This window comes from Anguilla rostrata, chromosome 6, assembly GCF_018555375.3.
Source record: "Anguilla rostrata isolate EN2019 chromosome 6, ASM1855537v3, whole genome shotgun sequence".
NCBI classification, from domain to species: domain Eukaryota; kingdom Metazoa; phylum Chordata; class Actinopteri; order Anguilliformes; family Anguillidae; genus Anguilla; species Anguilla rostrata.
Genome location: NC_057938.1, coordinates 56112703 through 56129219, shown reverse-complemented (window position 1 = coordinate 56129219; position 16517 = coordinate 56112703). Strand labels below are relative to the sequence as shown.

The window sequence follows — 16517 nt, the reverse complement described above, 5'->3', positions numbered from 1 at the left end:
TTCTTCAACTCAAGAGTATGAGAGTATTTCGTTGCACGTATTCCTGACAACTAAATAATCGGACAGTCAGGCTTAAGAACTAAACTACCTGGGTATTAGAACATTTTTAAATGGGAGAAACAAAAACACGGGATAAAAAAATGTAATGAATAAAAAGAATGGATATTATATATAACGTGAATACATTAAGCTGCATTTTTCGTGATTAATTAGTGAAGTGGGGTTTTGGATGTCAGCTATGGCGTTTAATTGTGCTTATGTAATGTTTTACACCCCAAAATGTGATCGTGAAATTGTTTACTATGAACTATGGAGCTGCACTTCCTGTCGCGTTCCGAACGTAAAAAGGTTGGAAAGCGAGCGCGTGCAATCATTTGGCACGCGGGGCTTCAGGTGTGAGCGCCCTAACAGGCAACGGAAAAAGAGGCGTCGCTTTCAGTTACGTTATGTAGCCAACTAGTTTTCAGGTAAATATTTAAAAATGTGAACGTTGAACGTTATTTAAAATAACGCTCAGATACTATAATTGAAACTTAAAACGTTGTGGACTAATAGAAGTCTGTAAACCGTATTTTAATAACCGTCCTTGTTGGAATGTCGTTTTAACGGTGACCTAGAAATCGCGTCGTCCAGGAAGTCGTTCATAATGAGGTAGGCCTGTGTGGACCTGGGGATTTCGTTCTGACTATGGTGGCTGTGTGTTCGACTCGTATAATCATGATGGCGCCCATTAAAAAAGCATCTGACAGAAATCTTGTAAGGTGTTTTATAGATAGCTGTGGGCAATGGGCATAGGTCCACATCTTTCTTGAACTCAAGTAGGCTAACATCGTTTTATTTACGTTACAGTCGGTCAGTCCTATGTTAATTAATTTACCTTCATTACTGACTGTGGGCTACGTGTCTTACTGAAGAAATTCACCAAATGAAGGATTCTGTTATTTGTTGTATGTTTCAGAAGTACTTAATGCTAAGTGGCGCACTGGATTGCGTGAAAAGCATTATTCTCAGAGGGTGAGTATTTTTGGTCCCAGAATAATTCATAATCTTTATTGATGCAATGGCAACTGCCAGAAAAGAAACAATGACCTGTTAAGAACACAGACAATCATTCAAATGTTCAACGCATAAGCAAAACACTTGTTTTTCCATATAGGTTTCTATGTAGTTCTAAATGATTCCCATGCCAGTGTGTGTGCGTCTGTTTGTGTGTGTGTGTGTAACTTTTTAAATGTTTTTAATTCAATGGCACAAATACAAATGTTTACTCCAGTGCATCAGGAACAATGCTATTTTTTTTCTTAAATACTCTTTTTAAAATAATGTTATTTTCAGCAGAAGAGCGGCCGCCCTGCATGTCAGACGGCGGCCATCGCCCGTCGCTCTCGTTACGCTGGCCGTAGAAGCCGTCGCTCTCCGTCACGTCCCCGCTCAGTCCTTCTGCGTCTCGTGGATCTTCTCCGCTATTTTCTGAAGCTCCACGTCCATGGCTGCCAGGTTCTCCAGCTCCTTCTCCTGCAGAGAAAACGGGGGGTGGGGAAAGAGTCGCTGTCATTTCGTCCGGCGGTCCGAACAGGGTGAAGTATCGCCTTGAAGCTGAATCCGCCTCTAATCGCGGCCCTTGTAGCGAGCGGCTCATCCCAAGGTCCAATGACCGGTACAGTAAAGCCTCTTTTTAAGTCATTTATACATTATACATGGACATTTCTGTCTGACATTTTGGGCCAAACCTCTTTTAATTGGGCTCCAATTAGTGCAGCTGCAGCATCGGAGACAGCACTGCACTGTAGCGTGCTCCTCTGGAAAACCGTAGGAAGAGATCAATTAGCCCCCTAGCCCTTATGTGCCTGTAGTGTAACATTGGGCTTAGCGTACTCAGCTCGGGGGACGCAGTCAGAAACTCGTATTTGGTCCCAGTGTGATCGTTACGGGGCATGGTGGGGGGGGGGGGGTTGGCGGTAAAGGCAATGCATCCTCCCACTCTAGAGCGGTGACAGCCGCCCGGTCACCGCGGAGCGCCTGCAGTGTAATTATGGGAAACTCGCGGCAAAGTATTCGCATGGGGGTGGGGGGCTAGTGGCAATTTCAGCCCGCTAACCGAGAGCAATTTTGCTCTCTGGAATTGACCACACATGCATATCAACACATTCTCACACACACAAATTGGCGGTTCTGTAGTTCTGTCTCGAGCTTTGATCCTGCGCAAAAATGTGCGATAAAATATATATTTTATATGCATCATGGGAGCCGTAACGCTGAGAATGTATGCTTCCATTCTTCCTGTTCTTTCAATTTTTTTCCCCCCCAAGTCTTCAAATCTTAAATTGGCGGGAGAAAGGTCTTTATATCTGAAATCATTTGGGTTCGATTCGCTGAAATATCGCTGCCTCCTGCTGCAGATCCCTCATGCTCAGTTTTATACTTGAATTCAGCAAAATTAGTTTGGCCCGTGAGTTATGGCCCCAAGGCCCGCACAGAACATTGGTGTATTTACAGCCCAGTGTGTGTGCGCTCTGGGTTTCAGGCAGTGTTGAAGTTTCAGCTAGTTTACAGCTGGCAGCTGAAGAAATGTAATTCCTCCTGCAATATTTTCAACATGTTTCATAGCCTTGGAAGGACTGTGGGGTGAAGTTTGTACATCCCAGATGAAATTAACTCATGCATGTGTTTTAGAGCCCAGTGTGAGCACTGTGACTGCTGTTTGTCTCAACAGCATCTTTATGTTGACACCAAGGGTAGAAAGGATGGGGGAAGGCTATACCTTTCTAGTTTGCTTGCTTGTAATTTGTGATTCACAATGTTCAATTTTTCCGAAACCATTTCAGTTACATTGGATTGTTACGATCTGGCAAGATACACTGTTCCCCTTTACACTTGGCGTCAACATAAAGATGCTGTGGGTTTCTACTTATGTCTATAGGGTTACCTAGGACATCCTTGTGTGTTGTAGAGTGACGCCAAGGGCTTCTGACCAAGTGTCAATATGTGATGAGTTGGGAATCAAGCAGTAATGAAGAAAATGAAGATTTCCCTCTTTAAAAAAAAAAAAAACGAAAACGGATTAATTATTGGTGGGATTTTGTGTCCCCCCTCACGTTACCTCCTCCGGGGTGAGAGGCCTCTGGTGCAGAGTCCGCTTCTCCTCCTGTGGCTCCGACAGGCCGGCCAGCTCGGCCTTCTTGTAGTTGAGGAGTTTGGCGAGCTGGTCCATCTGGCTGGCGGAGTACGGCCGCTTCTCCGGCGGGCGGTGGGCTGGCCGCTCACTCCACCAGCTCCTCCTCTCCTCCTCCGCCTCCGGGGCCTCGCCCCTCAGGGCTCCGCCCCCCAGGGCCGCGCGTTTCCACCAGGCCGGGTGGTAGTAGCCGCGGTACTCCCAGGGAGACCTCTTCTCCATCGCCTCCTCCTCCTCCTCGCTGAGGAGGTGCCCCTCTTCTTCGCTCCTCTTCTTGGCCAGCAGGTACCTCATCGCTGCCTCTTTCTCCGCTTCCTCCTCTTCGTCGTCCTCATTTCGGCGAGGTTCGTCTTCTTTGTCGAGGTGCCTCTTCTCTTCCTCCTCTTCCTCCTCGTGTCTCTTCTTTGATGGGCGGTGCCTCTGCTCTGGCCCTTCCTCCTCGTCCTCCTCCTCCATGCCGTGCCGCTTGAGGACCTCCTCAAAGATTTCGGCTGGATGGTGTCTCTTATTCTCCGCGTGGCCTAGTCTGACCCTCTCGTCCTCCTCGCCCTCATCTGATTGGCTCCTCTTCTCCTCCTCCCAGGATTCCCCACTGCGGCGGTGCTTTTTGTGGTGGTATCTGTGCGTGGGCTTCCAGATGCGCTTGTCTCTCTCTTCACTCTCCTCGGAGAACTCTGACCTTTTCTCTTTAGAGCTCAGCTCCTCCAGTTCTTCGTCCGACTGGCCTCTGGTGTGCCGGTGCTTTTTGTGGTGGTACCTGTGAGTGGGTTTCCAGATCCGCTTCTCCCTCTCCTCGCTTTCTTCTGATGATTCGGATCGCTTCTCTTCAGAGGTGATTTCTTCAGACTCCTCTTCCGAAGGTTCCCCGCTCCGCCGGTGCTTCTTGTGGTGGTATCTGTGTGTGGGCTTCCAGATGCGCTTCTCCCTCTCCTCACTTTCCTCCGGATATTCAGACCTCTTCTCTTTAGAGGCGAGCTCCTCCGACTCTTCGTCCGAGCCTCCGCTGCGCCGGTGCTTCTTGTGGTGGTATCTGTGTGTGGGTTTCCAGATGCGCTTCTCCCTGTCCTCGGCCTCCTCCTCAGACTCCGACCGCTTCTCCTCGGAGCTCACCTCCTCAGACTCTTCCTCCGATGGCTCTCCGTTGCGGCGATGCTTTTTGTGGTGGTACCTGTGAGTCGGTTTCCAGATGCGCTTCTCTTTCTCCTCGTCGGCGTCTGGCTCCTCCCTGGGGCTGTGGTCTGACGTGCCGTGGTGACTTCGCTTGGAGACGTCCTCCTCTTCTTCCTGCTCCTCCTCTTCCTCAGTGCCGTCTCCATGGTGACGTTTGTCCTCCAGATCTTGGCGCTTCTCCTCCATCGCCTTCAGGAGCTCCTTGATGTTCTCGGCATCCTCTTTGTTCAGGTCTCTGAGGCTGGGCTCCTCTTCACGACCTTTGACCTCCTCCTCCTCCTTGTTCTGGACCACCTCTTCATCATCGCTCTTCTTCACCGCGGCTTCGTGTTTCACGCCTGCGGGGGAGACAGGGGCCTGTTACTACGCAACAAAGGGATACACGCAATCGCAGCTGGCACAGAGCGTTCTCACATCGTTACTGGAATGTTTTGACAGTGTTATAACAGTGCTGCCACATGTTGGCGACATTGCGAGAACGTTTTGTGTTAGCTGGGTGACCGTAGCACCGCCACGGGAGGAGGGGGTTCAGTAAGCCGGGATAGCTGTATTTATTTGCTTAGCAGCGACCCCTACTGGTTGATCCAACACCCACAGTACCCTTGCGAAAGCTGCACATGAACCATCTTCCTCTGTCTCGTGTCTGTGTGAGCTCAGCTTGAAAGAGAGTGAAAAAGAGGACGCACTAAAATGAACGATGTCATTAAGAGCTCGGACACGCATCAGTCAGAGCTCGCCAGAGTGGTCCGCTAGCTGGCCTGGGCTGTGCCGCTCACTCCATATGTAACAGCCTGATGCAAAGTTACGTTTCCCTCTCCCCTGAAAGTGGACACTGTCGCTCACATGAAAACACTACATGCTTTAAACTTCATCTTAATGATGGCTTAAAAAGCATAAAAGATCACTTTTTAAAGTTGGATATTGCCTCTCGTACGGATTACTTAGTCTGTGGACATGCATTTGGGGGGATGTGAGTTCAGGAGTAGGAGAGGTAGGCATAAGTCATCGCTGTCACCTGACTTAACTCATTTCAGTCCAGAGAAAATATGAATGCATGCCTACTGATGACAGAAAACACTCAGATATTGGGCAGACACAGAGCTTCTTTACCTGCTGGAGCGAGTCCTATCCAGCGTCTTCCAGTCTGCACACCTCCAGATATTTATATGTCTGAAAAATGTCCTCCTCTCGCTGAAACTGTGCTGAGGAAATGGCCGGACTGCGCATCCCTGTGAGGTTGCTCTATTTGCTTCATTTTTTTTCCGGAAGGGAGATTCGTTCACTTTGTTTTTTACGACTGGAGATTTTATAGAGCGCAGCTCTCTTTCAACTGCTTTCCTCGTATATTAAATTTACACAGTATAAAAACTCCAGCGTTCATCCAGTTCTGCCAGAGTACACGTGAGTCCAGTAGGGAGCATATGTACGCTGTCTGAGTTGATTTGAACATTGAACATTTTTCTGCGTCCATAGCCTGTTTTTTTACTTGCACTCATCATTGTGTCCTTTATACATTTGGAGTCTCTCTACACGATTCCCCTTCTCTGGTCCTTTTCTTTATTGGGCTGAACGTGCTTACTGAAGGCCAGTCCCTCTACCGAAGGCTTCAGCTCACAGTAGGCACAGGTTTTCTGTGCCTGCAGTGAATCTGGCACATAGCGTATTGGAGGGCACACGATGTTGATTTTGTTAAAAAAAAAAAAAAAAATGAGTACACCTCTTGCAGAAATATATTTAGGATTTTGTGGTTTTCCCAGATAATATCTATGATTGGGAGATTTACCTTGCACTGCAGCTGATCTGGCTAACATGTTTATATGTTTGTTTTAGAATAAAAGTAGATCCATGTCAGATATTTATCCAACTCTTTATGAAAGAGTAATTTCATGTCCCGGGGGGAATGTGGTCCATGCTCGCCAGGTGCTCAGTAAACGAGATCTGTATCTGCGCATCGTGTCCCCGTTCAGTGCTCAGGGTCAGCGAGAAATCTTTAATAATCTTTTATACAAAATGTTTATGAACACGGCGTAGCACGACAGCTTCAACTGTTATGGGGAAGGGGGGCGGGTGGTGTTTTTCTCGGTGACAGATAATATATTGCACACTGGAAATGTTTTTTTTTTTCCTTTTAAATCACTTCAATTTACAATTAGTATTATTATTATTTTTTTTGCATGGTTCGTCTTTAACACTTAAAACGTGAATGTTTTTTAGGTAATGCAGTTACGCAGAGTTTTAAAAAAGTTTTATAGAAGTCGACAATGAAAATCTGCGTTAACAGGAATTTTAATGTGTGAAGAATTTTACCTCTGAACATATCACCAGTCTAATAGCGTGTTCGGAGAGTCTACATAGATTATTCAAACAGAATCGTGCTGTGATCCCAGAAAATGAACATCGCTTTACCTTATATTTTGTTACGGTCGTCAAGCTCACACAGGTTTTTAAAAACATTGTTTTATGAGCTCGCGCATGAATCTGCTGTCAAACTGTGCTCTAAAACATACCGAGCATCGCAGTTTAGTTCACTAGTGCAGCACTGCACCCAAAATCCGACGTATTATCCAGTAAACACCATTTATTCCCCGTGGAATGCAGCAGTCGTGATGTCTATAGCGCTGAGGAGATGAATTCATTTATCGACTGCTTTATGTCCAGATTTTCGTCGTTTCTATTGGCTGCAGCCCAAACTCTTATAATAAATATGCATACAATAAAATCGTCTCGGCGCTGTCAGAGGTAAATATTATAGAACCGTTTGAGTTGGCCTCAGTCACATTTCACTCCGGTGTCTCGCTAATAGGGAGTACGTGAATAAGACGCCTCGTCCCCTGGGTTCGGGTGAACGAGCAAAAAAGGCAACCATTTAGCACGTGCAAAAGACAACCAGTTTTTTTCAGCGGTTTCAAATGACAGCGTAGCAGCTTTGGCGTGAACGGAGTGGACCGAGGAGAAAATGCATTATAAATACGCCACTTTATAGCGCAAAAAAACATTAATATTAACAGCCACAGTGCTGAAAGGCCAGCGTATGTACCCGCGGATAGTCGGGACGAAGTTACGCCATAGCCTGCTTATGGGAATTGGGAACTTACCTGATTTTATGACGTCTCTGCATTCTGGATCCACAGGCGTCGCGTTTGGTTTGGAAAGTGCCTTGGACAGCACCTGGACAATGCAGCGCGTCACCTGAAATTGAACAGCGTGTCTTAATTTCCCTTCCACTTGTACAGGCTACTGCTGCTAGAATACAACGCAAGTTTCTTCTCAATTTCTTTTTTTCCCCCCGACATGCCTCTCAATTGTTATTGGTGTAAACACACGTACCGAGTCCTCCCTCTTCGATTCTGTTCCAGTGGGAAGGGACAGATTATCTGCAAATGCAAGAATATTTTTCAAAACAATGAACGGAACGAAATAAAGCGCGACCAGGTCCAAGCAAGGGCTCTGTAAAATTTTACGATTAGTGCCGCTACGGATCAAAGTCGACTGATTCTATCTCAGCATATTGGCTACTCAATACTAATAACTAATAGAGGGTCGCTTGGACAGTGTATTCAAAATATACTATGTCTTTAGACAGGGTGTAAAACTGTTTTGTCAATTGAAAGCTTCAGGTGGAAAACGAATAAAGAATCATTATACCGTTGGATTACATTTTTGCATGCGGAGTAAATCTGTCCAGTCTACATGATTTCCTTCCCTCCCGACGTTACCCTCACTTGAAGCTGCTGTCCACGGTTCTGAAAAGACAGGCTCCCTCCCCCTCTCCAAAACCTCATTATTTCCAAAAGCATGTTCCTACCTCCGACGAAAGATACCGCCAAAGCAACAAGAAACGCAAGTTTCATAGTGGGAAATGTGGCGAATATTTGGCGATGGATCTTGTGTTGCTCGTTCAGTAACAAAATAAAAGAGAACAAACAAACAAAAAAAGCGCGCGGCAAGTTGAAATAAAACTCGCCCGCTGAGAGTCGGAGCGCGAGCGGCGTGCACAGCTCACTGCGCAAGAACGAGCTAGATCATTCTGCTCCGCTATAAGAAGGGTCGGTACAATAGAGCCGTCTACAGACCGAGGAGGCGGGGGAGTTGTGCTTATTACCAGAGACCTGCGTCACGAAGTCCCCAACAAGAAAATGCCAATCCGTACTTAATTATTAGTATTGCGAACTCCGCGAATGATGTGACATTAGCGGTAATTTCGCGGTGGCATGTCAACATGCTCCCCCCCTGCGCGTGCCGCAGTTTATTAGGAATTCGGTTTGAAGTGGCTTTCGCTCGCTAGTCCGTCGATGATTTCTACATTTTTCTCAGACTTTGTGAGGAGGGTAGGCTACAGCATTTAAAGTTGTAGACCAATAGGCGTCTTATTGGGGAAGTAAATCGGATACTTTCGACGCTATTGGAGGGGAAAGCATCTCCGTTTGTCTCCCGGGAGCATCCAATAAAATCCAATAAGGGATATTCAACTCCGTAGATTCCTTATAAAATTACAGCAAACTTGTTTTCGTGTGACATTTCAATGTAACCGTTCAGCCTCTATTACTGTGCAAATTCAAATCCGATTGTCTGTTTGCTTTGTGATAATTACGGGGGTCAGAATTATTATTTTTTATTTATTATGGCCAGTCTCATTTTAATGCTTTAGCATCACTTTAAGCCGCCACCCGTCTACGTTATGAATGCAGTTTATAGTTGCTATTATGAGAATAAAATTATCTAAGCTTAATCGTCGTAATTTTTTATGCAGACATTGTTTGCAATTATTTTTTTATAAATTAAACAATTTTAGCCCTTTAATAGAAAATACGATTTCAGACTTTAATGGCTGAGCAGAATGAATATATTGCTGCATATTGCTGTGCAGTTGGAGGAATGCTTTTTAAGCCCCAGGAGAACCATTTGACTTGTTTCTCTCACTGTTTGGCCATTCTCTTGAAAGATTTGCCATTTAAAAAAAAAGAAGTCATCTAAGCTACATCTAATTAACACAGGAAAAGGTACTTTAGGTTTTCAGGCCTACGGTTTATTCTGAGAGAGAGAGCTGAACGCCCCTGTCACCCTGTTGGTTTGGCCAACCAGGCACTTTCCCTGAGTTCTGCATCCCCACAGAGCGGCACTTTGCCTGGTAAATCGTGTCCCCCTCGTCACCCCTGTGCAACAGCGCAGGGACTGTTTCTGTCTTCTTTGTAGTCCTGGTCTCTAGTGCTTCTGAGGCCCTGTTACTCACGATTTCATCAGCGCCTGCGCAGCTGGGCTGCTGTCAACATCTGCGCAGCTGGGCTGCTGTCAGCATCTGCGCAGCTGGACTTCTGTCAGTGTCTGCGCAGCTGGGCTTCTGTTAGCGTCTGCGCAGCTGGGCTTCTGTCAGTGTCTGCGCAGCTGTGCTGTTACTGTGCAGCGTCTCTCCCTCAAGGGGAGCCTGTAGTTTACTTTTCTAGGGGATATTTTAGTATATTTTATAATCACATCATCAGTATTCTCATTTTGTGACAATGTGCAGCCAAATGAGGAATAGTATATGAGGAGGATGTAGAGGGATGGCTATATATGATCTGTGCATGTGCTGCTGCTTCTGCAGTACATCTGTTACAGGAACAGAAGGAGAAAGTCTGAGCCTGTGCTTATAAATAATGTAGCTGCTGCACGGAGAGTGAGATCTATGAAGCAGGGGAAATGACTCAGAATTACGTGCTGTAATGTAAACTCCATTCTAACCCATTAACACTCCAAACTCGTGAAAAATACCTCGGCTAAATGACACTAATGCAACCGCATTAATGAACGACAAATAATTACAACTGCGTTAATAACTAAATAAGATCTAACGGGTCGAATTAAAAACAGGGAATACAAACTATGGAAATGGTACCCATACATAATTCATGGTGAGTCAGCAGTTATGTTTTTACCTACTTGTGTATTTTGTTGATTGAATGTAGAAGAAGCAGCCTAATTGGTGTCATGTGGGCGTGTCTTGTTTTGTGGGTGTGTCTTGTGTTGTGGGCGTGTCTTGTGTTGTGGGCGTGTCATGTTTTTCGGGCTCTCTTGGGCATGTTGGGCACTGGCTATAAGAGGGAAGGACCAGGGCGCAGAGTCTCAGACTGAGATGCACTTTCAGAAGACCGATGAGGCAGGGCTGTCGGAAAGTGGGGAACCCCTGGAGACCTGGCACCCCCCCGTAAAGGGCACCCCAAACCTCACACCCCTCCTGGGAAGCTCTCGGCTCTCACACGAGTGTTTCTCGGATGGGAGGCTGTTGCGTAAGGCAGAATGAAATGACGGATTCTTACTGATGCTGATGCTGCCCCTGCACACTGTAAAAACTTCACAGAGCCCCTCATCCAGAGCGTATTAAAAATGCAGCAGGGACTCTGAGGGGAAGCGTGTCCCCTCATTATGGGTAATGAATGAACTCTCTGGAAAACGGGCCTGAGTGTTGCAGTGTGAAAATATTAAAACATTCATCAAGAAGGTTTGAGCTTTGAAGGAGGGGTGGGACTATCCGGCACCAAGGTTTTTTATTGCGGCAGGTTCTCGATAATCACACTATTACAAAATGGAGGAGACACAAGGGAAGGAGCGAGAGAAAGTGTGAGCGAGAGAACGGCGTTTGTTGCATACCTTGTATTCTAACTAAAAACGAAGATCAGCCGAGGAAGACTTAAAGGTGTAAAAATGGCAGCTGAAATGAGATCAGAACCCCCAGTGAGGCTCGGAGCAGCAGGAGTCTGTGTCTGAGGCCTTAATAGCAGCGTTTACAGCTGGGCCCCCAGGTGTGCATCTCTAATGGAGTTTACTTTACCTGCTGGTAATCTGATGAGCGGGATCCTGGACTGGGAGTTCCCTGTGATGGTCAGGCCAGGTGCAGTCTGAAGAGACTGCCGAGTGGTTGGTAGGGTTAACGGTGCTCTCCCCCACAGTGGGTCTGGCTCAGTGGGGATTAGATTTCACCCCCCCCCCCCCCCCAGACGGGCCTGGCAGACGGGCGATGGAGAGCGAGTGCTGGATTAAGATGGATGGAGCTGACAGTGAGGGCCAGATGCCGCCCGGTCCAGCGTGGTAGATAGCCGTTTTCTGAGAAGAGGGAGCAGATAGGGAGTGGTGTTTCTCTGGCTCCCTGCCACCCGTCCGAATTTCCCAGAGACTGCAGGTGCGCTGGCAGAGCCGTGCCTGTGATATACGGGGCGGTCTTTACCTCGGGGCGGGCAGGACGTCCCGTGGCAGGTCCGGGCCCAGCACAGGTGATCCTGACCGCAGCGCGCCTGGGGCTCTGCTGGGAAACGGCCAATCAGCTGCTCTTTACACGCTTGTTTGGGTGACCTTTGACCCCTCTGCTGCCGTTTCCTTTGTTTCTGAGCTTGTGGGGAGGGAGGGAGGGAAATCCCAGGGAGATCTGCTTGGGGCATGGGGGGGTGGGGGGGGTGGCTGTTTTGTTTTAATAAGGGAGAGGTTCTGGTGTTGCATTCTGGGATGCGCGTCGGGCGCTCTGCTTCAGGGTTGCTACGGCCTTGTGTTTTTTAGCGCTTGTGAGGATCTTGTGAGCCGAGTGCCATGAATTATACAGACGCCATGTAGGGGATGTTCTGGGCTCCATTAATACTGCATTGAGCCATAAAGAGCTGGCCCAGCTTTAAAGAAATACAGTGTCGTTAAAAAAACAGCAGAATATCCTGAATTCGGCTGAAAAGAAGCATCTCATCTGATCGGTGCTTCACGGGCTGCTTGTCTTTTACCAAAGGTCATTTCTATGCTGGGGCATACTTTAATGGTGCAGACCAGAGCCACGTTAAAATCAGAGCCCCAAAAAGCCTTTGAGCTTTGATCTGTGCAGTGACACGGTGCATTAGAACCAGGTCTTGAGACAAAAGTGGAATTTCCCCCCGTCGGGAGCGCACTGTGTGGGTTATTATTTATTTGTTTTTTGTTTTCAGGTAAATCATATCAAAGGCAACAGCAGCAGATTTGCTGTAATTCCCCTCGCTCAGTGTGCGGTGTTTGTGACGGCTCGCTTTCCCCTGCCATTCAGCCTGATCAAAGCCCTGCCGCCGCTGCAGCGGCTTCCCGCCATTCTGACCTCTCCCACAGACTGCTGGGAAAAAATGAGCAGCGATGCCCATTCGCTGCAAACGACAGGGCCCGACAGAATTCTGGGAAAAGTGAGCCTGGGGCAACATTACTGCAAATTATGCATTGTCCCGAGGGGTTACCGGTCATTGTGTGGCCCATCCACGCGGTAGAACAGAGCCTTAATGGCTACCAGGCTCTGGGGCCCATCCATGCACTGGGGCAGCAGAGAGGGTTACAGACAGAGGTGGGATCACAGTACAGAAAGTACCATTGCGGGGGGAGGGGGGGTTGGTCCCAGTGGCCCATTGCATGGGGGGTGAGTTGTACATGAGCTGGCAAACCCTTGGACTGTGCCACGCGCCTCTCCTCACACTTTCACTCCGTAACGACTGCTTTATTTTACATTTGGCCCTTCTTCTGCACTGTTCTGTTGTCAGGGAAACAGGGTTTCTAACTGCGTAACCCCCCAGAGGGATGCTGGAGCACTTTTCTGCACACGCGTGCGGGTTTGGGCATGTGCGCGGGATGGCTTGGCAGGCTGGCGCGGACAGTGAGCTTGGCAGCAGCAGGCTGGCAGTTGGCGGTTGGCAGGTGAGTTGGCGGAGGAAGGCGTTAGTGAGTTATAATGTTTCTGTTTTGTTATTTGTTCATATTTTCTCCAAACAATGCATGAACTGTGCTTTAGTAAGCATCTTGCGCCCTGTAGATAAGCACAGACCACCGAAAATAATAAGTAACTACAGCTTTGAGCACACAAAAGCAATGCTGTCAGTTGAGTTTGGGCTGCTAAGGCCTCACAATTTTAAGGACACTAATGTAGGGCGTGTGCACTTTCCCTAAATTGCTAAACATCACTTTTATATGTGTGGTTTTTTGGGGCCGATTTGAAAAATATTGGAATTGTGTTTTGGGGCCGGTAAACACACCCCTGCTTTCAGTCAGGCTTTTTCTCCCTTCACTCTGGTGGCTTCATTTCTCAACAAGCACAGATTGGCTGGATCGCCAATCATCAGTTTTATCACCCAACTGTGTTTCAGATGAAACGATTTGCACAGCTTCTTAGGAATGAATACTGATTCAGTCCAGGCCGGTGTTTTTGTTAGAGTTAGTGCTGTTTTTCTTCTTTTTTTTAAATTTGCCATAATGCAGAGACCGCTTCAGAGAAAAAAAGTTAGAAGTTATGTAACATTGTTATAAATATCCCATCTTTGATATTGAAATTTTCTTGTTCTTGAATGGTGCATATTTAGCACAACTGGTTCTCTCACTAGTAGGATATCGAACTGCTTTCTGTTCAGTGCTGCCCAATAAGTGACATGCATTTGAGTGAGCTGTGTGAATGAGTGAATGTGTGTGTTATCTGTGTGAGTGAGCTGTGTGAATGGGTGAATGTGTGTGTTATCTGTTGAGGGGTGTCAGGTGTGTTTTATGTTTTTTTTAATTAATTTGTCCTAATGCGAGTGAGCTTGAAGGGAAAATAGTGTGAGATGTTAATGTGAATGTGTTATAGTATCCAGCTGTGTGAATAGTGAAGGTTTTCTTGTTCTTGAATGGATGAATTTTGTAACTGGTTGAGCTGTGGAATGGTAATTGTTTCTGTTGCAGTGGCTGTGTGAATGGTGAATGTTATCTTTGAGTGAGCTGTGTGAATGGGTGAATGTGTGTGTTATCTGTGTGAGTGAGCTGTGTGAATGGCTGAATGTGTGTGTTATCTGTGTGAGTGAGCTGTGTGAATGGGTGAATGTGTGTGATATCTGTGTGAGTGAGCTGTGTGAATGGGTGAATGTGTCTGTGCTATCTGTGTGAGTGAGCTGTGTGAATGGGTGAATGACTTTCATTAGTGTGGACCTGACTAACAGAATCCCTGTTGCATATACAGTCACACATGGAGTCCTTAGATAGTCAGTAGTTTTCCATGTAAACGGCCAGCAGCCATCCCGCCCTGTAGCCTTCCTCTGCCTAGCATCTGGAGCTACGCGCTAGTGCTCGGCTGGGAGTCCTCTGCGCAAGTTACGCTGCTGTTGGAAGCGATGTTGGTGGGCCAGTAGGGGGCGATCTTCCTGGATCTTCACAGAATGATGGGTACATTGTGCTGTGAGAGGCTCAACATTTCAGGCGCAACGTATTTAAAATCAAAAGGTCTAAGACAATTCACGTTATATAAGATAGAAAAAATATAAAAATATATACACTATAAATATACACCCAACTTTTATTAGGGAGAGGAAACGAGCTGATCGCTAAAATAAAATTGGACATATGCATATAATTTAGTAGCCTTTTCACAGCGTCCTTTCCTTTCATAAATGAATAAGTGGCATGGCGATTATGCTTTATGCGAACGGACCGAAGTAATTAGTCCCGATGTGTCAGTCAAGGACAGAAAAACCCATAATTCATCTTCATGTGCAGTAATTATGTACAGCACGCATGCATCTCCGTGTGTTTGTGTCGATAAATAGAAAATGCTCATAATTCCATCTGAAAACGAAGTAAGTGGCCGCAGTAGCCGGTTGATTAACATATGTCTGTTTGCTCTTCGGTAGCTATGGCAGCTCCTCGTTTCCACGGTTACAGGTCACATCTCTTCAGTTTGCTCTTTATCATGTTAAAAAGCGGATTTAAAATTCTAAGTGAAATAAAAAAAATGATTCATTCTAATATTTCCATTGTGAAATAAAGATGGTTGTAAGCGCTTCAAACGCACACTCACACACACATACATATTTATTGCTTTAACTCGTTGGTACTTTTCCACAGAAATGAAATATGCATATTTGCAAAACTGATGCTATACCTGTTTACTACATCAAAAATAGATTTTATTTTCGTTTTTGTGTTCCTCAGTACCTCTGTACGTTTTTGTCCTGTCGTGGTTGGTGTTCATCATTCGTTCATCTTCAGTCCACAGTCATAATTAACGATGTTAATTTGTGCTAATGATCCCGCTCGTGTGTTCAACAGTGAACGCGGCTACTGCTACAACTGCCTCATTTTAAACCACAGGAGCTGCAGTGTGTGTACTGAGTAATAAAATATATACATTTTTTTATTGCAATGTTTCAGTATATTGTTGACACAGATTTTTGGAGAGACAACGTGTGCTTGGATGGTAGGTTCTTTTCTCTCCTGCTTCATGGCTCTCCAGCCTCAGGCTGAATAAACTGCTCCTGGTCCTGCAGTCACACCTCCAGAGCCGGCCCTGGGGTTCTCCTGAACCTGCACAGGGATACTGTTGTGGCCCCGAAGCGCTGCAACATAAAATAAATTAATGAATAATTAATAAATAATTGCCTGAGTTGTGAGACCCAGGGATGCTCGTGGCCGTGAACGACTGCATGGAGTGTTCTCTCCAGCAGCCCAGCTCTGCGTGTAAAAATATTATGGGATGGCGCAGCCGGAGAGCTGTGATAATTCATCTGATCACCGCGCTTTATTGAGCCGGCGTAGTCCGTACGAGCCAGAGAGCAGGTTATTAATGATTAATGTGCGATATCGAGACGGAACAGACAAGAGGAGCGGAAATGAAATCCAGAAATGAAGAACAGGGCTGCAGCGGCGATGATGGTTATTTTTATAGCTCAGACTCAAAATGTGAAAACCAGCGATGCTAAAGATTATGATTTTTGACTGGGATAAACTTGGATTCTAGCCATCCTTATTTATCTTTCTTATTCCATTAAATAAATGACTGGTTTTCTTTCAGTAGAACTGATACGACAGATCCTCTGATATTATTGTGATACTGCGTCCCACCTCCACCCATCTTTAAAAAGTGTATGTGAAGGAATCGCACCATTTGGGCAGGATATGCCGATGCTCATCATATCCGTGCATAGTCATTATTTTAGTCTGAATTTAGCACAGCCTTGTACATTTTTACATCTTATTCTTAAAACCGAACCCCTTTTCTAAATGAGAGACTGAATCAGTAATCCGGTTTTGGATCTGCACTCCTCAGGGTCCGCAGTGGTCATGTAGCGTTATACCCACGTCTGTTATGAATTATGAATAATATAAACCGTGAGAAAACAAAATCGGTAGAATTGTGATTCCGCGTTATTCGCTTGCTTTAAATGTGCCAGATGTATGTGTGTTTTTTTGG

General features: G+C 46.2%; 1 protein-coding gene and 1 long non-coding RNA gene across 2 annotated transcripts; one reads left to right on the top strand and one right to left on the bottom strand.

The window, feature by feature from the left end:
* Positions 1-363: 363 nt before the first annotated feature.
* On the top strand, positions 364-13000 carry LOC135257718 (uncharacterized). The gene is made up of 3 exons (XR_010330711.1): positions 364-651; positions 959-1657; positions 12850-13000. It is a non-coding gene; the product is annotated as an uncharacterized LOC135257718 (long non-coding RNA).
* On the bottom strand, positions 1020-8397 carry chgb (chromogranin B). Its single transcript, XM_064340764.1, has 5 exons — positions 8148-8397; positions 7670-7716; positions 7438-7531; positions 3101-4680; positions 1020-1515 (listed from the first exon to the last, which is right to left on the bottom strand). The coding sequence occupies exons 1-5, from the start codon at positions 8191-8193 to the stop codon at positions 1432-1434; spliced, it is 1851 nt and encodes a 616-aa protein (XP_064196834.1). The 5' UTR covers positions 8194-8397; the 3' UTR covers positions 1020-1431.
* Positions 13001-16517: the final 3517 nt, after the last annotated feature.